Source organism: Amblyomma maculatum, chromosome 1, assembly GCF_055883805.1.
Source record: "Amblyomma maculatum isolate TAMU_Amacu chromosome 1, ASM5588380v1, whole genome shotgun sequence".
In the NCBI taxonomy this organism is placed as follows: Eukaryota; Metazoa; Arthropoda; class Arachnida; order Ixodida; family Ixodidae; genus Amblyomma; species Amblyomma maculatum.
In genome coordinates, this window is record NC_139344.1 from 381114986 (window position 1) to 381140883 (window position 25898).

Here is a 25898-nt window from a genome sequence, read left to right on the forward strand (position 1 = left end):
TGGCAAGTAGTTGCTCCGAGATACAGAAGGAGGTTAGAAAGGAAGAGAGAAGAAAGAGGAGAAAAAATTACAGCATCTCTCAGATTTCTCTTAAGAGGAGACTGGCGAAAGCCTACCCTTCCTTTCCTACTATTTGCCTCACATCGTTTGCCTGTTATCGGCATTCGTTACAGTCGTACATATATTGTTTTACAGGAAAAGAAAGGCGCAGTATCTGTCCCACGTTCTCCGGCAAGTGCGAGTTTGGACGGTACACCATCGCTCCTGGCGCGTGGCGTTGCTTGGAGAATGTGCAAATGTAGGACTGCAGATTGCACGAAAACTAGACAAGAAAATATTTCGCGGAATCTCGCGGAATATGAAAGATCTCGCACACAATAATCGCGCACGGAATTTCATTCCACGAGCCGCTCAGGGGCGACCGATTCCATTTGTGCGGTGGAAATGCGCTAACGTTCTTCCGTACCTTTTCTTGCTTCATTCTACTACTACTACTAATAATAATTGGTTGAAGTGGTGTCCGTGTGCTGTGCGATGTCAGCGCACGTTAAAGGTCCCCAGGTGGTCGAAATTACTCCGTAGCCGTATTCAGATGTGTGGCGCAAACAAACACAAACACAGGAGAAGATACACACCACACGCACACACTACCAACTGTAAGAAGAACCGGAAAACACTTCCTCTTCTACACTCAGGCACGTCTCAACTTCCTTTTCTTCTCATTTTCCTCTTCTTTGCCAAGGGGAAAATGGCACTCTCTTCCTCGCAGACCATAACCTTGTCCAAACATGGCGGTGACCAATCTCTTCTTCCTCTTCTTCTATTGTTCCTCTTCTTTCCCAAGGGGATAGTGACACTTTCTTCCTCTCAGCCCGAAAACATCAACCAAACATGACAGTCACAAATTCTATACTGTCTTGTAAATCCACACCTCTGCTTAGCCCAGTAACTCCTACCACGCTGGACAGGCAAATATCACCACAAAGTCACAAGTCATACACTAAAAACACCACCACACATATACAGTAGGACATGTCCATCTATACCCCATAACTTAAGTAGTCCCTATGTATTGAGAAACTTTATCTTGCCAACATCTAAGAAGCCACGAGGCCTATGTACTTGATGGGAAAAAATTCTGTAAACTCCCATGGCCCCAAAACGTAAGATGAGTCCAAGAATAACAACTTTAGGCCAAGAATAACAGCTTGAGACCCGATAATAATCTCGTTCTTTGCATAACTCAGGAGGATTGCTCAATAAAATTAAATTCTTTTCTACGTAAACTCAACGAAGCTTCACTAATGCATCTCTCATCTTTCTTGTGTATCCAATACGCCTCTAAAATTTCGCGTGCCATCTTATCCCGACTCTTGCCTAATATGTTTAGCTGTTATTCTTGGCCTAAAGTTGCTATTCTTGGACTCATCTTACGTTTTGGGGCCATGGGAGTTTACAGAATTTTTTCCCCTCAAGTACATGGGCCTCGTGGCTTCTTAGATGTTGGCAAGATAAAGTTTCTCAATACATAGGGACTACTTAAGTTATGGGGTGTAGATGGACATGTCCTACTGTATATGTGTGGTGGTGTTTTTAGTGTATGACTTGTGACTTTGTGGTGATATTGGCCTGTCCAGCGTGGTAGGAGTTACTGGGCTAAGCAGAGGTGTGGATTTACAAGACAGTATAGAATTTGTGACTGTCATGTTTGGTTGATGTTTTCGGGCTGAGAGGAAGAAAGTGTCACTATCCCCTTGGGAAAGAAGAGGAAGAATAGAAGAAGAGGAAGAAGAGATTGGTCACCGCCATGTTTGGACAAGGTTATGGTCTGCGAGGAAGAGAGTGCCATTTTCCCCTTGGCAAAGAAGAGGAAAATGAGAAGAAGAGGAAGTTGAGACGTGCCTGAGTGTAGAAGAGGAAGTGTTTTCCGGTTCTTCTTACAGTTGGTAGTGTGCGCGTGTGGTGTGTATCTTCTCCTGTGTTTGTGTTTGTTTGCGCCACATATCTGAATACGATGATGCACCAACTAGCCCCTCAAGCCGTTATTTTGAGATACTCCGTAGCCCTCCACTATGGCTCCCCTTTCTCTCTTTTCACTTTCACTCCCACCTTCCTCCCTTCCCTTACGGCGCGGTTCAGGTGTCCACAGAAACAAGCGTGACAGATACTGCGCCTTTCCTTTCCTGTGAACCAATTATTATTATAATAATAATAATTGGTTCACAGCAAGGGAAAGGCGCAGTATCTGTCACACTCGCTATGTGGACACCTGAACCGCGCTGTAAGGGAAGGGATGAAGGTGGGAGTGAGAAAAGGGGAGCCGTAGTGGAGGGCTGCGGAGTAATTTCGACCACCTGGGGATCTTTAACGTGCGCTGACATCGCACAGCACACGGACGCCACTTCGTTTCGCCTCCATCGAAACGCAGCCGCCGAGGTCGGGTTCGAACCCGCAAACTCCGGACAGTAGTCGGGAGTCTTACCACTGCGCCACCCCGGCGGGGCTGCTTCTATCTACCGTTTTAGTTTTTAAGCCAGGGGCACTTAGTGGGCCACTGCGAGCGTTGCAGCAACTAGAAGCTTCACAAAGCCACTATTATCACTAAAACCAAATTACTATCACCTCTAAAAGGAGTCTCGTTACCAAACTATCATCATCATCAGCAGCATCATTATAATCATCACCAACCTGACTATACCCACTGCAGGGCGAAGGCCTCTCCCTTATTTCTCCAATTAACCCAGTTCTGTGCTAGCTGCATCCATTTGACCCCTGCGAACTTCTTAACCTCATCCGCTCACCTAACTTTCTGCCGCCCCATGCTACGCTTTTCTTCCCTTCGAATCCACCAAACGATACTGTAGCCGTGTTTTGTTATTACTGGAATTTTGTAACAGCCACTCTTACTTTATAGCCCGTCTTTCATTGTTTCCTGTCTTTCAACAAAGTCGGAGTTTCATTATCGTCCGAAGGCTTCACGAAGACGCCGACACCGGAAAGTTTTCACCTTCAGTGCGTTCCAAATGGAATTACATTAAAGCTTTACGGTACGGTCGTAAAATCGGGTGCTAGTGACCTGCGGTAACATTTCCACAAGGCTGAAGATAAGGTGGATATGTAGCCTGGTGGCAACGCTAATGACGGCAGCTGGCTTTTCCAGTAGGTTTTTGAATTCCATTTCGTCGTCGCTTCTTCGAGCCGCTGCTGCGTGGGCTCCTATAGATTGACTTAAACTGAGAGAAAAAAAAAAGTTGGTAATAATAGGCTCTTACTGTTGTTTCTGTTTCGACTAATCGTGACAGAAATCGTCATGATTTTTATTTCCAGATTGACTGCAGCGAATGGTGAGGACGAATTAGAATCGTTAGCTTACCTTCTGCTTTAGATAAGAACAAAACATTTTGAGGGTAGTACTTTTTGTAACGTAGAAAAATCTGTTTGGTGGTCACAGCAGGCTTGCGTACGTCTGCAGAGGGTGCAACAGTTGTGGAAGATGGCGGCAGTGGCTTGAAGCGTCGTGGCGCTTATTCAAGGTGGAGGGTATACTCTCAGGTGATTCTAGACTGTGGGTGTACTTACAGGATGGAGGCGTGTGTGTGTGAAGGGGCAGCGCAGGGAAGGGGGGGGGGGGGGAGATATTGTGCGGGCGGGTTATTTTGCAGAGTAGATGTGTCGCTTGTGAAGATTGCACGCACGCATTGGTATTTTTCAAAACATCACTGGAATTGTTGCCTCAGTAAAAACAAAATACAAAAAAAAACAACAACAACGATATTGCTGTTGCAGGGATGTCTTTGAGCCTTCCATAAAAGCAAAACTGGTATACGCGCACTTTAGAACAGTGCAGTGCAGGTCACAGCACGTTTGTTTCCTAATATACTGATTCTTGACTCACGCTTTGTTGCGGCATTCACACAGTGAATAATGGTATTAAAGAAGGAATGTTCTTTGCGAGAAATTTCCTTAGCTCCTTTTATTCTCTGGTCGTTTTTTTTTTTTGCTATTCAACTAATTTAAATATACTGTATTTTTCGATTTGTGACAACTTTCATATTTTGGGCTACAGTGATTATGCATTACTAATGGTGGCATTTTAATGTCCTAAAGTGGCTAGGGCTGTGTGATACGCCGCATTGGAGTGCTGCGAAATAATTTAATCGCCGTGAGGCCTTTGACGTGCGCTGAAATCACGCAGCACGCGGGCGTTTTATTGTAACAGTCACGAAAGTCGGCAATAATAGATGAAAAATTTGGTGGCCACTTGAGCTCCGCCTTTATTGGTATGACGCGACAGCGCGGATAAATGACGGCTGTCAGCGGCCCCTCTTTAGAATCCTCTTCGCGTACATTCAACCCTCCAATTCTTGCACTTCGCCACTTAATTAACCCCTAATAACGTAATTAGTGTCTCTGTAAACTCAGGCATACACATTAGCGTGTACTTCATAAGTTGCCATGTTATATAGAGGGCCACATAACGTACATATAAAGCCTCTCTTTAATCAGGCCGAATAAAAGTGCCACCGTGACTCCTAGCTTGACCTCACAGATGCGTAATTCAATCGTCAGTTTTCCTTCATTGCGGCTACCGAGGAACTGGATTTCATAAAGCTGAACGCATTTGGACTTCATACTCGACAAAAGAAGGTACAGCTAGTAAGAAGTGCTGGATTCAACACTTTGGCATGGAACGCTGCATGGCTGTGGATTTCATAAAAGCTGAACGCATTTGGACTTCATACTCGGCAAAAGAAGGTACGCTAGTAAGAGGTGCTGGATTCAACACTTTGGCATGGAAAGCTGCATGGCTGTGGATTTCATAAAAGCTGAACGCATTTGGACTTCATACTCGACAAAAGAAGGTACAGCTAGTAAGAAGTGCTGGATTCAACACTTTGGCATGGAACGCTGCATGGCTGTGGATTTCATAAAAGCTGAACGCATTTGGACTTCATACTCGGCAAAAGAAGGTACAGCTAGTAAGAAGTGCTGGATTCAACACTTTGGCATGGAACGCTGCATGGCTGTGGATTTCATAAAAGCTGAACGCATTTGGACTTCATACTCGGAAAAAGAAGGTACAGCTAGTAAGAAGTGCTGGATTCAACACTTTGGCATGGAAAGCTGCATGGCTGTAGATTTCATAAAAGCTGAACGCATTTGGACTTCATACTCGGCAAAAGAAGGTACAGCTAGTAAGAAGTGCTGGATTCAACACTGGCATGGAACGCTGCATGGCTGTTAAATAAAGTTTAATTGGTTCACAGGAAGGGAAAGGCGCAGTAACTGTCACACTTGCTCTGTGGACACCCGAACCGCGCCGTAAGGGAAGGGAGGAAGGTGGGAATGAAAGTGGAAAGAGAGAAAGAGGAGCCGTAGTGGAGGGCTACGGAGTAATTTCGACCACCTGGGGATCTTTAACGTGCGCTGACATCGCACAGCACACGGACGCCACTTCGTTTCGCCGCCATCGAAACGCAGCCGCCGAGGCCGGGATTCGATCCCGGGAACTCCGGCACAGTAGTCGGGCGTCTTACCACTGCACCACCCCGGCGGGGCTGCATGGCTGTGGATTTCATAAAAGCTGAACGCATTTGGACTTCATACTCGGCAAAAGAAGGTACAGCTAGTAAGAAGTGCTTCATACTCGGCAAAAGAAGGTACAGCTAGTAAGAAGTGCTGGGTTGAACACTTTGGCATGGAACGCTGCAGGGCTGTGGATTTCATAAAAGCTGAACGCATTTGGACTTCATACTCGGCAAAAGAAGGTACAGCTAGTAAGAAGTGCTGGATTCAACACTTTGGCATGGAAAGCTGCATGGCTGTGGATTTCATAAAAGCTGAATGCATTTCGACTTCATACTCGACAAAAGAAGGTACAGCTAGTAAGAAGTGCTGGATTGAACACTTTGGCATGGAACGCTGCAGGGCTGTGGATTTCATAAAAGCTGAACGCATTTGGACTTCATACTCGGCAAAAGAAGGTACAGCTAGTAAGAAGTGCTGGATTCAACACTTTGGCATGGAAAGCTGCATGGCTGTGGATTTCATAAAAGCTGAACGCATTTGGACTTCATACTCGGCAAAAGAAGGTACAGCTAGTAAGAAGTGCTGGATTCAACACTTTGGCATGGAAAGCTGCATGGCTGTGGATTTCATAAAAGCTGAATGCATTTGGACTTCATACTCGGCAAAAGAAGGTACAGCTAGTAAGAAGTGCTGGATTGAACACTTTGGCATGGAAAGCTGCATGGCTGTGGATTTCATAAAAACTGAATGCATTTGGACTTCATACTCGACAAAAGAAGGTACAGCTAGTAAGAAGTGCTGGATTGAACACTTTGGCATGGAACGCTGCAGGGCTGTGGATTTCATAAAAGCTGAACGCATTTGGACTTCATACTCGGCAAAAGAAGGTACAGCTAGTAAGAAGTGCTGGATTCAACACTTTGGCATGGAAAGCTGCATGGCTGTGGATTTCATAAAAGCTGAATGCATTTGGACTTCATACTCGGCAAAAGAAGGTACAGCTAGTAAGAAGTGCTGGATTGAACACTTTGGCATGGAACGCTGCAGGGCTGTGGATTTCATAAAAGCTGAACGCATTTGGACTTCATTCTCGACAAAAGAAGGTACAGCTAGTAAGAGGTGCTGGATTCAACACTTTGGCATGGAAAGCTGCATGGCTGTGGATTTCATAAAAGCTGAATGCATTTGGACTTCATACTCGACAAAAGAAGGTACAGCTAGTAAGAAGTGCTGGATTGAACACTTTGGCATGGAACGCTGCAGGGCTGTGGATTTCATAAAAGCTGAACGCATTTGGACTTCATACTCGGCAAAAGAAGGTACAGCTAGTAAGAAGTGCTGGATTCAACACTTTGGCATGGAAAGCTGCATGGCTGTGGATTTCATAAAAGCTGAACGCATTTGGACTTCATACTCGACAATAGAAGGTACAGCTAGTAAGAGGTGCTGGATTCAACACTTTGGCATGGAAAGCTGCATGGCTGTGGATTTCATAAAAGCTGAACGCATTTGGACTTCATACTCGGCAAAAGAAGGTACAGCTAGTAAGAAGTGCTGGATTCAACACTTTGGCATGGAACGCTGCATGGCTGTGGATTTCATGAAAGCTGAACGCTTTTGGACTTCATACTCGGCAAAAGAAGGTACAGCTAGTAAGAAGTGCTGGATTCAACACTTTGGCATGGAAAGCTGCATGGCTGTGGATTTCATAAAAGCTGAACGCATTTGGACTTCATACTCGGCAAAAGAAGGTACAGCTAGTAAGAAGTGCTGGATTCAACACTTTGGCATGGAACGCTGCATGGCTGTGGATTTCATAAAAGCTGAACGCATTTGGACTTCATACTCGGCAAAAGAAGGTACAGCTAGTAAGAAGTGCTGGATTCAACACTTTGGCATGGAAAGCTGCATGGCTGTGGATTTCATAAAAGCTGAACGCATTTGGACTTCATACTCGACAATAGAAGGTACAGCTAGTAAGAAGGGATGGATTCAACACTTTGGCATGAAACGCTGTATGGCTGTGGATTTCATAAAAGCTGAACGCTTTTGGACTTCATACTCGGCAAAAGAAGGTACAGCTACTAAGAAGTGCTGGATTCAACACTTTGGCATGGAACGCTGCATGGCTGTGGATTTCATAAAAGCTGAACGCATTTGGACTTCATACTCGTCAAAAGATGGTACAGCTAGTATGAAGTGCTGGATTCAACACTTTGGCATGGAAAGCTGCATGGCTGCTCGTGTTCGTTTTCTTATAACTGTGCCTTGTGTATGATTTGAGTGTATTGGACACCCTGTTTCGAGTTCTCCTTTTGGGACATTGCTGTAGACTGGGAGTGGTTAGAAGTGGCGTACAAGCTTTCTCAAAAGTTTAAACCCTAAGTGATGCGCTTCTGAGTAGTGTAGCTGTGCTTGTTTTGAAGGAATACGAATTTGACGGGGCGGAACCCTAAAATCTCTTATATTTACAACACCGGGGACGCATTACGAGTCATACGGTGAGTTCAGAAGCAAATGGCATGGTCCGAACATATGGCAAATGGCGTAGACGCGCAAGAAACCACTGTTATTGATAAGAAGCACAAATAATGCGGAACATAACCTAAGCAGCATGTCCGACTTGGAAGCTTGATTTTCGGAATTTCATGAACTCCGCAAGTGCGAGATCGGTAGCATTTTTACATTGCACGAGGTATGAATTGAATAACCTACCAAGTGCATTATTTCAATCATGTTTCTGTACCAACGCGCCCAACTTTCTATCTTGTTACCTTGCTGAGGCAGCGATCGATTATCGATTGTTAGCTGTGTAAATCTGCTTTTTTTCTTCGTTTTTGCATGAAATAATTTACGAATGCTGTAAACAACTTAGTCTTACCTGGTATACAAATGTGCATCCACCTTAGCTACATTCGGTATACCCTTCGTTACATTCGAAATGAATGCTGGGTGCCAAAGTTATACAATATGTGCAGCGAAACAAATTGACACTAAACAGAACGTCCTGCGACGAACGATTCGGCCCCAGAGGCTGTTTGAAGATCCGCGTGGGACATGATTTGTAGAGTAAAGGTTGTCGGTGCGAATCCCCCGCGTAGCCTAGGCTCCAACTCAACTAGAAACTTTGTGCTCCATAATCCGCCGAATTGTTTGAAAGCACTTCGAACTTCTGCTCCAAACGGGGGACCCAGACATTGCGTACAGATAGTTGTACCAAGGCGTCTAACCGCGATGTCCACCAGATGTACGTATATGACGAAACGAAAGCATACCGGTATTGCTGCTATGCAACAGTCGTGTAGGCGCATAGCAATCTGTCACCTTGCGCGTGTGATACATATACGTTGTTGTTATGCGATGGCCACGTTGAATGGCCATTTTAATGCGAGAGCGTTGAAGGGCCCGTGCAACAAAAATCCGGCGTCAGAAGCCGGCGCCGGCATTGGACTTGTGAGCAAACAATTACGACCATGGCACTGGCAGACGGTATCTGACAGCTCAGATGGCCGCACCCTACCTGGATGTAGGGTGTGCTGGACATTACGTTTGGTAGGAGCTGCCAACCCGGGCAAATGGAAGGGGGATAACAGAATAACCCTGCCAGGACCGCTGCATTTACACTAACCCTTTGCCACTCAGGTACGTTCATACGGCTTGATTAGACCAAGGCTTTGCATGCGGGCTGATAGTCTACGCTATCGCCTCATATTCTTAAAGGCGGAGTTCAAGTGTGTCCCCTAATTGCTTGAAGCTATGGCTCACGTGACCACGGATTGCGGAAAATATGACCTTGAGAAACGTGCTTAACGCTCTAAAACGAAGAGCATGCCGCTTGAAGGCGGCAGTTCACAGCTGAAAAGGCCTGACACTGATTACTCGTCGAGTTGTGTGACGTCTCAAGGTTATGTGATATGTTCGAATTAGCAGCAGCTTCCAATTTGGGTAGGGTCTTTGAGATAGGAATGTGAACACGACGAGTCTCAAGAGAAGCAGCAGATGGGACGCATTAACTACGTCGCTTTATGTCATTGAAGACGGCGCTTAAGTTTCCACCTCCCTGTTGTCAGAAGCAAAAGCGTATTTAAACTCCCGCCAGTGATGATCGCGTTGCCCAAAGACAAAGACAAGTGCACGTGTCGAAACGTTGGCTTTGCTTGTGAACAGAGGGTCTCCCTCTACCCTTGTTCAGTGTTCTTCCATACCCCATACTGTTTTCTTTCTTATGATTATGCCACGTATTGTGTCAAACGGTTGAAAATGGTGCGTTATGGGAACAGCAGTGTAGCCGCTGCCCCTTTCCGAAGTCAAACTATTCACAACAGATAACCGCTGTGCTTCAGAGAACAACGTCTGTAAGACAGCAGTGTATAACTTTACTAGCGCCGATTGCCTAGCTCATTTAGCTGTGTCAGGTTTCGGCTTAACCAAGTACGCCTCATCACTGGCTCCTGGACGACAGTGAAGCGGTGCGACAGTCAGCCTGGGTAGGCGGGGCGATTCGGCGTGTTGTCATGGTCAGTCTCGCGCTCCGGCGCTTCTTGTTTGCCCAGGACAGGAAAGATGTGGGAGAGAGAGGGGAAAGGAGGCGTATGCACACGCGTCGTTGCCTCGTTCTAGCGACGTCGTCCGCGCACCGTCAAGCTCTGTTGACCTGGTCTCTGTCTCTCTTCCCGTCGCCTCCTTGGCCTGCGCCGGAGGATCAGACCCGAGGCGTAGCGTGCCGGGGGCTCGGACCAGTATACACATGCGTTTCCCCACTGTTTACGGAGCAAGCTGCTGCCTAGGGTGAGCGGGGCCTTTCTTCCCTTGCGGCAGCGATCGACGAGGCACCGTCGCTTCTATGCGGATCGCAGTTGCATGCGCGGTCGGTTCATAAACGTGACCGGAAGCTGTGCCATCGGTGTGATTTACCGGTATGGCCCGCTATGCTTGTATGTTGGGACTGTGCGCTGGTTTTCCTGGGCTTTGCGATGGACGTGTACTTTGGGTTGCGTGTTAGCAGGGACGACAAGAATGGTCCTATCTCGACTGATGAACCTGGCGCAACCTCACTGCTTTCTCTAATCAAGGCCCCGATGTGTACGTACCTCCATTTGTGATTCCGGTTTGTTAGATGCGTAACAATACTTTGTTGGCAGCTTGCTTTCCCTGTTCCTCTATAGTACATATTTCATTGTCATCACCTCCACCATAATCAAGTTAAATTTATGACAAAAATATATAAATTGATGCCTTTTCCGTTTAGTTTGCCGAAAATAATAATTGCCATCGAAGGAAAGTTTCTGATTGACCATCTTCTGCAATTCAGGGTTGGTTTTCAAGGGAACTTGAGCGACTGGATTCCTTCGATATAAAGAGCTCGGGAGAGCGTTTTGGAGTCCATGTTTTCTAATTTATAGAAAACAATTTACGTTTCAACTTTTTCTCTATATATGTTTGATTCCCTTATGCGACGGCGTTTGCCTATACATATAACGAGTTGGGGTTGCCTCGTGAGCGCTCGTGAGTGATAGCGCTCTATTTTATTTGCATGAACAATAACGAAAAGGTTGGTGGCACATAGCGCCTCCCGCAACTCCTTTTTCTGCCTCATAGAAACCACCCAGTCTGACGATAACATAACATTTCATACGCACCACTAAATAACATTGCACAAACACAAACAGTGCGCAGCATATAAAACAAATAACAAGCCTCATGAGAAGTAACACTGATGAGCGATTAAACTGTTTAAGCGTGTGTAGATGTGTGTAATTGTGTACCTCTGTACAGAACGGCACATAATACAATATGCATAGCAGGTATGACTAAGCAAGGGGATAAGAATAAAATAACCTTCTTTGCGGTTACACAGCGAAGTAAATAAAAACGCTGTTGAAGTACCCACTAACAGTAAAACGGAAAAATAATAAGCTTATTTGAGTAAACACAGGAAAGGCAAGTAATGAAGATATTGTTACGGGGACGCAAGCGATGAACAGAAAAAAAAAAAAAAAAGGAGAACGAGAGAAGATGTCCGGTGACGATGATATTTTAATGAATGCTGCAGGCCTAGCGTGACCGGAGCTGTCCGCGCCACTTCCTGCTTCTTTCTCGTTCGCAACAATATTAATACACTCACTCAGACAGAAGTAAGAGCTTTAACATTGACTGGACCATATGAACTAAAACAATTATTAGTTTCCAAGCATGCCACTGTCCTCAAGGAATAATCATCACCATCATCATCATCATCATCATTTATTCCCTTAAAAATCCCTATCAGGGACATTACATAAGGGGGGGGGGGGGGAGTCAACGGTGAGAAAGTGTCATACATTGGCATAAAAACAATGGAAAAGAATACAAAAATCCATAACATTGACAAATAAAAAAAAACAACAAAAAAAAACGTTAAGGGAAGAAGAAAAGTAAGGCAACCGATACACTGTACACAAAATACAGATAACCATGTAGCAAGGCATAACAAAATAACGATATGTAGTAAAATCAACTATAGTAAACAAAAGTGGCAAAAAGATGAATTATAGAAAGTTAGACGTTGACACAACAGTACACGCAAATCGGATTGCTAATAATGGACCGCAAGATGTATATGGCAGGTCGAAATGATCAGAAAGTAATTGCCTAAATTTGGAGGAATTAAACTCGGTAACTACACTTTCGGGAAGTATGTTCCATTCCTCTATGGCGATGGGGAGGAAGGATTGATTGAAGGCGTTTGTGGAACCATAAATGCCAGAAATGCTCGCTTCTGCAGTGCACACGTTGCCCATGGGCCTAGTAGCTTTTGTAGACGTAAAGCCCTTTTGTCGAGAGCGATCATGTGTCTCTGCAATGGCGGCCTGAAGTTGTCATGCATCTGGCAATCCAATAGTAGATGAGAATCATCCTCACTTTCATGGCCATACACGGTGAGCTATGCGCGCGGCCAATTCTAGAAAGAAAGTGCTTCGTGAAAGCCGTTCACGAACGAAAGCGGTGAAAGAGCGTTTCTAAACTTCTGCTGATAGCTATTTGAATTTTAAATCGGAACAAAAGATTGATGAAGTGTAGAGCGGACATTTTATGGTTTGGCTCAAACCACATCTTTTCGGTCATTTCATTACGCACGGACTTCAAAGAGGGGCGGAAGATCAGAAGAATGGAAGGTCACAAGTAACGGCGTTGGAGTGTGCTTGACTAACCACCGCTTCTGCCGCTGCGTTAGGTAGCCTTGGAAAAATTTTTAAGAGCTTCGTATTTACGTCTAGCCTTCTAAAGGCATGCAAGTAGCGCTGTCAAGAGATTTCAGAGCAGGCTGAAAGTCGCTAAAGATTACACACATACGCGGGTTTTGCACTGATAAGATGAACTGGAGAGTCGAATAAATAGCGTACGTCTCAGCAGTCGTTGATTCTGTCGCGTGCGTCAGTTTCCGTGACCGTCACTTATTCAGGTGCGGAATCAAAAATGCAGGCGTGTATTAATTTTGTAGACTGGATCCGTCAGTATAAGCACGAGCGTAACCCTGATACCGCATGTGCATCTGGTAAAATGCTAAAGCCTGAGCAGCAAACGCCATCATGTCCCGCTTTCTAATTACCCCTTGGACATACAACAGGGTTAAACAAAGACATTGGTTGTTTTTTTTTTTTGTGTGTCTCCTTTTTAAAATTCATAACTTTGAAAAAGCTGGCGGTGTTGCTGAAACATATGATGTGCATGACTTGATGTATAAGAAGCGCGGGAGCTAATGGGTGCCTTTCCTGTTGGGTTATCAGACACAAAAATATGCTGTTTGTTTGGAACATAAAGCACTGTCACCACGCCTAAAACTCAAATTAGCTTGGGCGGTCAACTTTAGGTCAAAAAACATTTGCTCGACGTCTAGTGGCGTGGCCGATTCACTTCCCTCTCAACTTTAAAATCGTTTATACGCTCATGAGACATCGGTGACAAAGATAAACCAAGCAACACACTGAGATTCATCTGGCTATCGCGAGCAACTGAAAATCAATAGTTCCATTGCGCCTCTTCTTAATGTCACACCCTATCTTCTTCTGCCAATTTCGACGCAGAGGGAACATTGAACGCTCCTTGACCGCTCCGTGCGTGGCACTGGGCAGTCTTCTCGGAAAGCTCTTCGGGCAGAAGAGCCGGGAGCCAACATAGCCTCCCGATGCCTCCTCGGATAGGCACTGCGAGAACTTGTCGTTGACTCCAAATAAAACCTCTCCGGTCAGCGCTTTCCTTAACAATAAAACATTCCGTGACATCCGGAACTGCTCTTCTATCATGGGCACCCGCCAGGCATGTGCACTAGCTGTCTCGTTCGACAGACTATGTTTACTATGTATTTATTTATTTTTTTGCTCTTCCTTGAGTCCGGCTGAACGGAATTGATTTGACCCAGAGGAAGAAGCCGAGGAAGGAAACAACCGATGGACTCCCTGGGCGGCTGTTTTCAGAGCCTTTATAGGGCGTCGCTGGCGTGTGGACCGCACCCGGACAATATCCATACTATTCAAAGAAAGCGCGTATAGGGCAGCTGCTTCTTGCGTCTGTTGCGAACTTCACGAGATTCTCGCAATATTTGCTCACGGCAGTACAGCGGTGCACTCTTATACAGACCCAGTGCGGTCTGGAGGGTCTAAGGAGCTGGTACAATTTGGTAGAGAGGTTTGTGCATTCTTTTGATCCGTTATTTTGTGTGCTCCGATATTCTTCGACCCAATATAAAAGGGCAGATAGCTCACCAAGCAGGTAACATAAAAAAAAAAAAAGAATGTAATCACGTCTTTTCTGAGTGACCCGACCGCAAAAAGACGAGAAAAACCAAAAACAGTCAGACGTCCCCGAGCGCTATTGAAGGCACGCCCTAACCTCTTATTTCAATACACATGTTGCCGTTTCGAACCTTTCTAAATGTCTAGTACTCCGGCCTTATATGTTTCTTTTTTTGGATTCGTCTCTTGTAACGAATCACGCGATGACTTTGGGCCGCCTTTAGTACCCGAATTTTCAACGTGCTTTAGATTTACGCTGATGAGCGACGTGTGTTTGATGTTTATATTCTTAACTGTCTGGTTTCCGTTCTTGAATATTATTGCTTATATTCTTAACTGTCTGGCTTCCGTTTTTGAATATATACTAACAAACTGACGTAAAAGGAAATTTTGTCGCAGAAAATACAGTTCTCGTCTATCTTTCTCTATTGTGTGAGATACGTTTACTGCTTTCTGGCAAGTAAGCTGCTGTTAAGTAAAGGAGCGAAACAGGGGAGGAGGAGCCCTTAAGTACTTTCTTCATAATTTCTCCAGGTGGCCCAACAACAGTAAAAGGTGGGAGTAGTGAAGAGCATCTGTATTATCCGCGCATGTATGTACACGAGGCAGATGGACGGATTAACAGCATGACAATGTCCACGTAATTGCACCGTGCAAGATTTGTTTTAAAGAAATGAGAATGGAATGTTCAAGAAAGCGCTAGGCGCCTTTTCCTCAGACTTGGCTGCACACCAGTCCGCTGTTCGTACACACATTCCACGCATCTTCTCTTATTCAATCCAGATAAATGAAGAGCATCGGATGGCACATGTTGGCAGCTGAGACTTAGTCTCGGAGCGAATCAGGGTATAAATAACACATAAGCGAGGGCTCAAGAATAATTTAGACCACCTGTAAACCTTTGAGTGTAATTGCATCGCACAAAACAGGCGTGATTTGTGCGTTTCTCTCTTTGTGTGTGTGTGTGTGTGCGTGCGTGTGTGTGTGTGTGTGTGTGTGTGTGTGTGCGTGTGTGTGTGTGTGTGTGTGTGTGTGTGTGTGTGTGTGTGTGTGTGTGTGTGTGTGTGTGTGTGTGTGTGTGTGTGTGTGTGTGTGTGTGTGTGTGTGTGTGTGTGTGTGTGTGTGTGTGTGTGTGTGTGTGTGTGTGTGTGTGTGTGTGTGTGTGTGTGTGTGTGTGTGTGTGTGTGTGTGTGTGTGGAGGGAAGGTTAGGGGTGGGGGAGGGGAGGTGGAAGATTAGCTTTATCGACGCGCTGATGCCGCTATGCCAAAGTATTTGTGGTGCATGTCGAAGCCTTAGCACGACCGCACACGATACTCCCAAAGCACCGGAGCCCACCATACGAAGAGGTCTGGAATGTTTACAATTCTGCAAATAACCGCAATAAATGGTGGGAACGCAACCGTCGATATCCTGCAGATGTCCCACGGATATCCAGCTTCAGGAGACTATTTCTATCTAATGTCTGGACATTTAAGACTCGCAAGAGTGTTGCCCACCGTGGGGCTATCGAATGTTCGAAGCAGCGGTTTCGAGATGGTACTCCACCCTTTGGCCTAGATCGGCGCTGAGTGTCATCGGCTGTATTGTGTTATTTCTGGCGTCCGGTCACCCTGAGAAATGGCGCATGCACTCACGTGTGGTACGAGTCGTCCGGCTTGTAGAGGTCGAAGTCGAGGAAAACTATCTGAGCTCTCTCGATGCCCTCGCCGCTGAAGTGGTAGGTGCAGCGAGTGTCCGCGGGGTAGCCGTCCGGGTAACCAGGGCTCGAGAAGGTCCCATTTCTGGACGCCGTGCTACTGAAGAGCTGGTCGCAGCCGGACCCTGAAATATGCAAAGAAATCAAATTATCCTTATATAAGAAAATAAATTTGGGACACTTAAGCTACGTCGTAAAGGTTATGACGCGACAGCCTTTCACCACGCGGGCGATGTTTTTAATTTTAATGTTTCAAATTCCTTTGCTTTCGTTTCTTTGTCTAATTTTGTATACACGGATACTCAGCCTCAGCAGACACTGCCTTTCCATTCTGAGCAGTCATTAAGTATGTCTTTTATTATTTAAATTAGGAAGTTAATCAATTACACACTCTAAAGGTTTTTCAATTAGCATTATGATGCATTGCCTTTTTATTTTGATCATTTTGACACCCTTGGACCTCTCTTTTTTCAGTTTTTCTTTCTTTTCTATTTTCTTGACGTATGAAATAATAAGTTATTCATTTATTTATTTATTTAGCAAATAATTATTTCATTATCTCGTCATCGTTCAGCATAAAGCAATCAATCACTTGAATCACAAACTACCATTGCATAATTTTTTTTACGCAGTCCCCGATTATTTACAACATGCAGTACCGACGTCACCTGTATCTTTTCGACCGAACGAGCTCTAAAAGCTTCTCGCTTAACATGTGCACAGAATATATCATTTGCATCTTCATTTTAGCCATCCTTAAAGCAGCGCTGACGGCTGGACGCCTTTCCTAGTGGCCTCTGATTACATCTGCACTGCGTCAGCCGCAGTAAAGTCACTCGGATCAAAATCACAACGAGATTCCATCCTCTTTCACAAGTGCTTGGCGCATCAGTACGCAATGAAAAACTGATCAATTCCAATAGAAGCTTGTAGACTGTTTGAAAGTACAATGTAAGAGAGGGATTAAACGCACTCAAATATTGTCTATGGCTGTAGCTGCACGGGGGCAGGCGTGTAATTATGGGGAGCCATTTCTACCTCTTGCGTTATCTCTACAGCGCGGCGACAGCGCGGGCGCTGTTATTGCATCACATTTAAAAGCCAATAACAAACAGTCGAAAGATGACTACGATTGCGATTTAAAACAAGCAACGCTAGTGTCTTCCAGTTAGAAAACGTAATGCTCTAATTAGTAGCTGAATAGTTGGTTCAAATTTATGCTTGAAACCGGGCTGGCAAACAAACGGGTGTAATTTGCTATGCCTCTTGCAAGATCTAAAAACCCCGCTTTTGAGGGGTCAAATGTATTTGAAAAGAAGTTGTTCTCTTTGCGCCAGTGCCTGATCAGTGCCTTGGTGTAGTAACGTTTGTTTTTTTACGAAGTCATTTCGGACTATTTACGAGAGCTTCGGCTTCGCGTTCATTCTTAGGCCCTCCATATTTTCCTCTCTGACGGTCGCCTGGGCATGTCGCGAGTAGGAGCTAGAAGCATTCCGCAGTTTAAAAAGAAAGAAACTGGGAAATAATAAAAAGATGAAATTCACCTCGGTTCCCGCTCTCAATAGACTTGCCCAAGGGCGCAAACTAATTTCTCGACCGACGCAACTAGCACATGCCATGCTGAATAGCCGGAAATGAACAGTCAATTATTGGCAGCCGATCACAATGACCACTGCATGTCAGCAACTTTTTTTCGTGTTCGCTTGCCTTCAGTTCTTTTCTTCAGCCCTGAAACCATTTTTCTAGGTTCCCTTTTTCTCTTCTTGCTTGGTACAAAATGAGGAAAGATACCAGCTTGAAGACGAAGGATTTTCCCTATACCATCCCTCCCAGACCCACTGAGTATAGATAGCCCATGGTTTAATCTTTCTAAATCTGGTGACGTAAGCAACTATGCAATGTGGTTTTCCAAGAGAAAAATCAAACATTAGCTTCCTCATGCCATAACTTAAAGTTATGCTCTTCCTCTGCGAAAGAATATACATTATACGAAGAGTTCTGAACCATAAGAAGAGAGAGCGTATTCACAAGCGTAAGTGATGGCCCCGAATAATACTCTGTTTCGCATAGCAGTGTAGTTAACACTTTCCACGAGAAGATGTCTGCTGCACATTAATAATGAATTGCGCATTAAGGAATATCCTGCTAAATTTTACGCTGTGGGGCAATGAAGGTGCAGCCATGATTGAACTCAAAAATTTTTTTTTTTCACTTTATTTCAATTAGGTTTAAGCCGGAGACCGTTACTTGTAGCTTAGAGGAGCTGGCATAGCATATTTGCTGGTAAGCTCCGTCTGTTGATTTGAAGGCGGCTTGCGACAGCGTGGGACCGACGTAGGTTAACGTGTATCCTCCCAAGTATAGTCGGTTATTGCGAACTCTCGTTAAAAAAAAAGAAGTATTATGAGAGCGTGCTGTGCTGACGGTATTCTTCGGGTGAAATGCACGATCGTAAAAAAAAACAGGCTTATAATTTTTCGAGTTGTCTCTTACCAGCTAAGCCTGCTTTTGTCACAGTATGCACAAGGAATTTCTCTCCACGTTTATTATTCCGGGCTAAGCAATTTACCTTGCAGACACAACTAAAGTTTATATTTTTCTCTACCCCAAAAAAATCCTGTAATATAGGCAATACCTTTTTCACTTTGCGGACTCAGCCTCGTATTATCCTGTGAGACAATGGGAAGGCGCGTATCCTGTAAATTGGTGCAGTCTTTTGAGCTCATTTAGGTGCGAAGAGATTGCTTTGCCGCCATTATAAACCCAAAACAAAGCAAGCAAACATTCTCTAACTACGTACCAGACACGTTAACGTACTTTATACGTACTCGCGTCGTATAAAGAGGCAGTATTAATGATTTAAAATAGAAACAATATATGCCTGTACAGTTAAACGCTATTCTCGAGTGAAGCATTCTTAAGACACTGATGTCGGCTATCTTTATCGCTATATTATATCGCGCACAAAATCAAATCAGGCTTTGATGTTTATTTTGGCAGGGTAGCCAATACAATGCAAATGTTGCACTCTCTTTTAAGTGGCAAACACCTAGTATAAGAGCAAATCTGGTTAACTTGAGTGCGTATTCAAGTCGAAAAAAGCAGGAGGCCATCCTCTTCACTCAGTCTTTTCACAACGCCCAACTAATGCACGCGCGACCGGAAGTTGCGTTTGTACAGCGCGTTAAAACAATGCTTTAAAGCACGCCTTGCTTTGTATCAAACCACGCGCGGGTGTACAGGCCAGACAGAATGAGCCCGCTGCTTCTGTGAACCTTCACCGAGCATGTTAGCATAGAGGCGAACCTCGTTTCTTCTCAAGTCAAAGTTTCTCCCAGATTTTTTTTTTTTGTCTCGTTTCCTTACTTATAGTTGACGTTCCGTGCTAGAAAGACCGGGCCCCCCTTTCGCCATTAACGGGGAGCGCTGAATAGAGGCTCGATAATTAATTAACGAAGGCACGCTATTCATAAAACAAAAGCGCGCCCCCTCAATAGCACCCGATGAAAAATGAGCGCGAACTGTCAGCCACCGGCGACTCTTGTCTGGCTCGCAAGCGAGGCACTTTCACCGCCCGAGATCGACTTTTTTTCGAAAGTGCCAATCTGCAACCAGCCCGCTCAGAAACGTGCATTCAGACACACGCTAGCAGAGGGCTTTAGGGGTCCATTCAAGCAAGAAGCCTGTGAGTAGAGGGCTGTCGGCGCTTTAACAGGGGTGGTTGGACTTTAAAAAAAGCCTCGCGTAGGTTTAGTCTACGGTCTATGTTCCGTGGAGACGCACAATGCATAAGTGAAATTCGAACGAAGACGGGCAGCGCATGGGCCATGGCAAATCCGCTGAAAGCGGCTTTCACGAGCAACTTTAAAGGCGTTTTTTTTTTTTCAGGTACTTGTCTCGATCTTTTTCTTGTTTCGAGTACTGGATCCTCATCAATGCTCATCGTCAGCTTACGCAAGCTTAGGCATGAGCGGAATATTGATACGGAGGAGCTTCGAATTGCGCAACAGCCGTAAAAAAAAAAAAAAAAAAAAAGACAACTGTAACTACGCGTAACAGGACGTGAGAGTTTTTTTTTTTTTTTTGCCTTGTTCCTGTATAAGTGAAACACATTCTGTTGCATCGACATACGTGGTTAGCTCGCCCCATAATTGGGCCCGTCACTCCCCCTAATTGGGCGCGTCACTCAGCTACTAGACGAAGTCTGACTCCATCGATGTGCTTTTTCTTCTCTTTAAGATATTTGTTTAGTTCGTCCATTTTATTTTTTTTCTTTGATCTGTTATGCTGATGATACAAGTTTATTAATTACAGGAAAAACAACCCAAGACATAGAAACAGTCAGTAATGAGTCACTACGGCTGTTTGCAGCATGGACGAAGGATAATTCACTGTATGTAAATACAGAAAAAAACTAAGGCAGTCCTATTCCGACCCAAAAACAAATGTGTTACCACACCTAAAATAGCGCTTGGTAACACTCCGATTGAAATTGTAGAGAGTACGGAGGTTCTGGGTGTTCATTTTTCCAGTAACCTAACTTGGGATCAACATGTTCATGGCACCTACAAGAAAGTTTGCAGAGCTATTGGTACAATAAACAAATGTAGGCATGTGTTACCTCAGATGATTAAGCTGCTGCTTTATAATTCTCTAATTCTACCCCAAATGACGTATGCCCATTTGGTATGGGGAACGACAACCAAAACGAACTTAAACAAATTATTGTTGTTACAAAAGAAAGTAATAAGAATTATAGCTGACATAAAGTATGATTCCCACACAGAAGAACTTTTTAAACGATTTGCAGTTATTAAGGTTTGTGAACATTATAACTACCGTCTTACCGTATCGTACACCACAGCTGTAAAAAAGAATAACCTTTTTTACAACAACATCGCCACACTGAAGCCAACTGTTCAGAAAAACAACACACGTCGCCCAGATGTGTTCTATGTACTAACCCCGCCGAAAAACTATGCCAACAGTCATTAACCTTTACTCTGCCAGTTCTCCTCAACAGTTATGCTCATCAGTCCATCGATATAACTACGATGTCTAAAAGAAGTTTGAAACATTTGTTCTTGGGGTATAATAATCCAACAATGTGAAATATGAACTCAGCGTGATTTTCCTCTTGATCCGCCATTCTCATGTTCCCTTCTTGTGAAACACTATATGTTGGCTCGTATGACACAGTATATTTGTAACGCTCCGTTATTTTTATAGTGAGATTTATTTCCTTATTCTTTCTTTTTTTGTGTGTGGCACTGTATATATTGTCTCACAATACAGTACATTTGTAACTCTCATTTTGTTATTTTCATGGTGGATTGTTCCATATTATGCTGTCGTGAGTGGGGGCAGTCGCCTCGTCAAGCTGCTGGTAGCAGTAGCTTTTTGCGGCTGCTCCATCCTTGTACTTTGTGCAAAGAAAATTAAATTTTGATTTGATTTGATTTGATATTTAGACTGCAACGCTTTAGTCGCCTGTCTATCTGTGCTCTGCTTTGCAGAACGATGACTAGTTTTAATTTCGCCAAACTTCTTGAGGCGTCAGTGCGTTAGTACTTTTTAATTAATGAGCTTCGCGCTTGAAAAAGTAGCCCCGGCGACTATGTGAATGTCGCTTATTCGTATTTAGCGCTCCGTTACGGGCTCCACTTGGACACTGACAGTAAGCTTTTCGTCAATCCATGACCAATCTTCGAAAAGCTTCGATTTCGACGCTTAAGCGGGGTGTATTAAAGAGCGCTACAAGTAAGATATAACCAAGTGCACTGTATATTTGTCAGTCGGCCATTTTGGCTCGAGGGATATGGAGGATGAGATCAGCAAATCTTCGATGACAAGACTGCCGCAGCTACTGGTAACCAGGAGTTATTGAATGTCAGTGAAAGATACCATTGTTCTGCAATGAAGCTGATAATGACGTCATTAGGGTGCATTTATTTCTACTTTTTTTCCTTTATTTTATTAGTTTGGTTTGTGGGGTTTAGAGTCCCGAAAGCGACACAAGCTATGAGAAACGCCGTAGTGGAGGGCTCCGGAAATTTAGACCACGTGGGCTTCTTTAATGTGCACTGACATCACGCAGCCCACGGGCTCCTAGTTTTTCGTCCCCATCGGAAAGCAGCCTCCACGGCCGAGATTCGATCCCGCATCCTCGGGCACAGTAGTCGAGCGCAACCACTGCACCACCACGGCGGGGCAACAATTATTTTATTATAATAGTTTTGTTTCTATGGTAGTAAAGCAAATTTTCGTGCTTAAGGACATATTCATATGAAAACGCTTTATAGAAGCATACGATCGTTCAAGTTAACTTTTATCACCGAATGTGCCACACTTCTGTGGCACACGTTGGCAGAATGGAGAAAAAAACTGGGGTTATCAAAAAGCGGTCATGCCTTAGCTGACTCTCAGTAAATTTGGGGCGATTAAGGATGCGTGCTTTCTTTCAGAGGCTTTATCACGAACTTAAAAGTAACTTATTCAAGTTAAGAGAGCACCGCAGCGTCGGAGAGGATGTGCGGGTGCCGGGGATAGAGACCTGGCGTTCCGAATGGAAATCGAATGGCATAGGAGTGAGGCTGGCGTGTGTGCGGACGTCATTAGGGGAGTAAACAATGATTACAAGCGCCCGTTGTTGTTATTATTGATTGGAAAAGCTTGGTATCGATCTCATAGAGCTCCACAAATTCTAGATCAAAGAAGTGAAGAGGTCGTTGACCACACAGGGCGAATACCCACCCGTTCACCGTTCGTCGACCGTACACCCGGATTGTATCAATGGACGCTAAAAAAATTTATGCTCCTCTCAAAACTACGAAAGCAAGTGACGCAGACTAATACATTAGACAATGTTTATTTTACAGTTCTTTATCAGAACTGTTGTAATGGAGCCGCAGAAAAAGATTGTACTTGCAAATCGAAGCGAATGAGGCCTATTTTAATTTCCAGATTGATTGCGTGTTCCTGGTATTTACATTTATTTTTACTGAAACCCCAGTAAAATGTAAACAGAGTTCTGTGGAACTAAGGTTTGTCAAAGCGATCGTATGAGTGGCCTGGAAGCAAAAATATAAAACGGAAGCTGAGAGGTGTGAGGTGGCGTGTAGTGTTGTTTTCGGACGTTTACATAAAGACGTCTTTAGGAATGATCCCTGTAATATTACATAGAAAGCGTGAAGAAGAAACTCAATTGTTATCGCTGTTAAAGCTGCGGTTCAATGTACCATCGGCTACTTAGGTGCCTAGTTACTCAACGCTTTCTTTTAGCCGCCATACACACCACTGCAGCCTGCCTCAAAGTACCTCTCGAGAAAAAATCATTGCGAAAACTGCACAAGCCAACTTCTTATGCCTTACTGCGCAAGTGGTTCATTGTTTTCTGTTGTAAAAGTTAGTAAAATTTGTCTCCTAATCTAAATGGCCGTCTGCGGCATTTGGAAGACTCTTGGTGCGTTGATTCACTGCCACAAAGTGGGGATAGCGTCGAGTTTAATTTTTCGCGCAGAATGCCATAAACCAACCAGATACAGCCTCGTCAGTTAACGAAGAGGTCTAAGTGGCGACATGCGCGCATTTTTTTTAAGCATTAAAAATATTTCAGCATACTAGTCGGCGCCACGCTGCTGTGGCTAAGATTTCTAGGCTTTAGAGTAATTGCCGCGTCTACTGAAATTTCTTCAAATATACCGGCTCTGAATGTCACACTTTGAAACAATGCCGTTTTGTAAGCTGCAAAATGGCATTGTTGACACTCATCTACATTCGCCGTTAAGTTTCAGATATCTGTATAGATAAATCAAATTAATTGGTTTATGATGTCGGACATTCCTATTGTCTTGTCATGTGAGAAAAAAGTAATAAAGCACGCAAGCGGGCACTGGCCGCGGCCGCCGGCCTCTTCCGATGACAGCACTGGTTCTACGCCGTGACGGCAGCGCATTCCGCAAACCATCCGAGTCAATACGTATTGTTACGTTAAGAAACACGTAAGCCTTTCCCTCTAGCTCTAATCTGTTACAAGCAGTAAACCTTTCGCTCTAACTCTAGTCTGTTCCAAAGCACCATCTGCTGTCAATGGTAAACAATCTAGGCTTACGGACGAGCAGAGAGTAGCAGACGGCAGAGAACCGTCGTCCGTCGCGCTCGCGGGCAGCCCGCGACGCTGTCGTCTGCGAGCCAACACTGTCGCGGTTAGCTTACAGAATCCAGTACTGGAAGTGTTGCGAACTTGTTCACTTTCATGATGTGGCTGGATCCAGACCTGTTCGATATTCCAATTAACAACAGGCCGTTCAAACGAGGATGAAAGGATGGGATGGGGCTGCAGTACTCTGTTGCTACGCCATCCGGTGATACGATGAGGTTCTTTAAAAGTACCGCAAGGCGGCGCTTGCTCTTGAAACTTCAATGCTCGCTTCTTTGCTCTTGAAACTTGATTTAATGTACAATGTACGACAAAGGTAGAAATTTGGGCAACTGGGAAATGTGATCATGACTGAAGGGAGAGCGCAAACAAAGGACCATTGACTAATGGTCCTTTTTCCGTCGTCCTTAGTTCGCCCTCTCCCTTCCATCATGAATGCACAGGCTGTTTCATGCTTAGATGGAAACGTAGAGCGTACAAACACCGTGCTTCCAGAGCTGCTGCTACTGGGAACCGGCTGGAAGGAGCGGAACCAGGCTCACGCGCGGAGTGAACACCAACCGTGCTTATTGCACATATACAGGTGCCGCCTATTCAGCTTTCAGCGACAGTGCTTTACAAAGTGCGAAGGTCACGCGCTCCCAGTATCATTCTAAGTATGAAAAAGCCTGTATAATGTGCACGTTGTTTGAGAGGGTAAGTTGATGCGCTTCTTTCGACACACGGACGACGAAGTACATACATCTTCCGTCAGCAGATGCCGCTGTTTCCACGCGTAACGAGATTAACCGAGGTATCCCAAGCTCGGTTTGCGAATATCGCGGTTTGAACCGCTACTTGAAGTAACAACGGTTGCGCTTGAACACCGCTTAAAACTACCCGTACCGAAAATTTGCAGCAATCGACGTGGCGGGGGAGAAATCGGTTCATGACGTAAGCGACTATGGCAGTTGCCAGAAAAGTGCTTTTTGCAGAAAAAGAAAAAGTAATTTTACAACTATTTAAAACTGTCGATGCAGTTGAAATTTCGAAACATTTTTTTATTTTTGTGCTTTATTAATGAGAGTCACACAATAGTTTATACCCCCATATCTGAACGTTTCGTTACAATATTGTCACATAGCCTCTTTAGGTAGTACATTGCGGAACGCACTAGATGTCGTCGTTATTATCGTTTTGGCTTGCATTTAGGAAAACTGTTGACAAAGTATTAGTGATTGTTGTTCGCGCGTGTATCCTTATGTTTAATTAGCCTGGACTATAAAGATGACCGCGAAAAAAACAACAACAAAAACGCTCTGCGTTATTGTTCTGGAGGTCCTAAAACACCACGTTTCGGGGCACGATGCCTTGGAGGCGGGGTGCTTAAAACGCATCAGCACAGCTCAGTGGACATGAACACTTCATCCTCAGTCAATTATTTTCTTCGTACGTCTAGAATTAGCAGCGGCACCAAATGTCTGGCGCGTCTAAAGTGACATATATGCTTGCCAACAAGTCGTGTCAACTACTATTCGGTTTGGTCATCAATAATTGACGTTACTGCTCTGCCAGTAATTGTCGGTGCCTGCTGCTATCCGGAGCAGTTCAACCCAAGGAGCCAGGGTTGTTTACACAGTCTACACGCACTATCGAATCTAACCGAGGCCGTTCGGCGCCTGAGTACCGGCAGTGGCCGGCCATTTATCGGTCAGGGAACTCTCAACTCTTGCTTGGTCAGGCACGTCCGGTAGCAGCCGAAG

The 25898-nt window shown here is 44.6% G+C and overlaps 1 protein-coding gene and 1 long non-coding RNA gene across 3 annotated transcripts in view; one reads left to right on the top strand and one right to left on the bottom strand.

Moving 5' to 3' along the window:
- LOC146208365 (uncharacterized) overlaps positions 1–25898 on the top strand; it is a 590053-nt gene that overhangs the window by 208990 nt on the left and 355165 nt on the right. The window lies entirely within an intron of this gene.
- LOC146208368 (suppressor of lurcher protein 1-like) overlaps positions 1–25898 on the bottom strand; it is a 103891-nt gene that overhangs the window by 26636 nt on the left and 51357 nt on the right. Inside the window, exon 8 of the mRNA XM_084592953.1 lies at positions 15937–16123. Within this exon, the coding sequence (XP_084449079.1) occupies positions 15937–16123 (187 nt within the window). The remainder of the gene's footprint in view (positions 1–15936; positions 16124–25898) is intronic.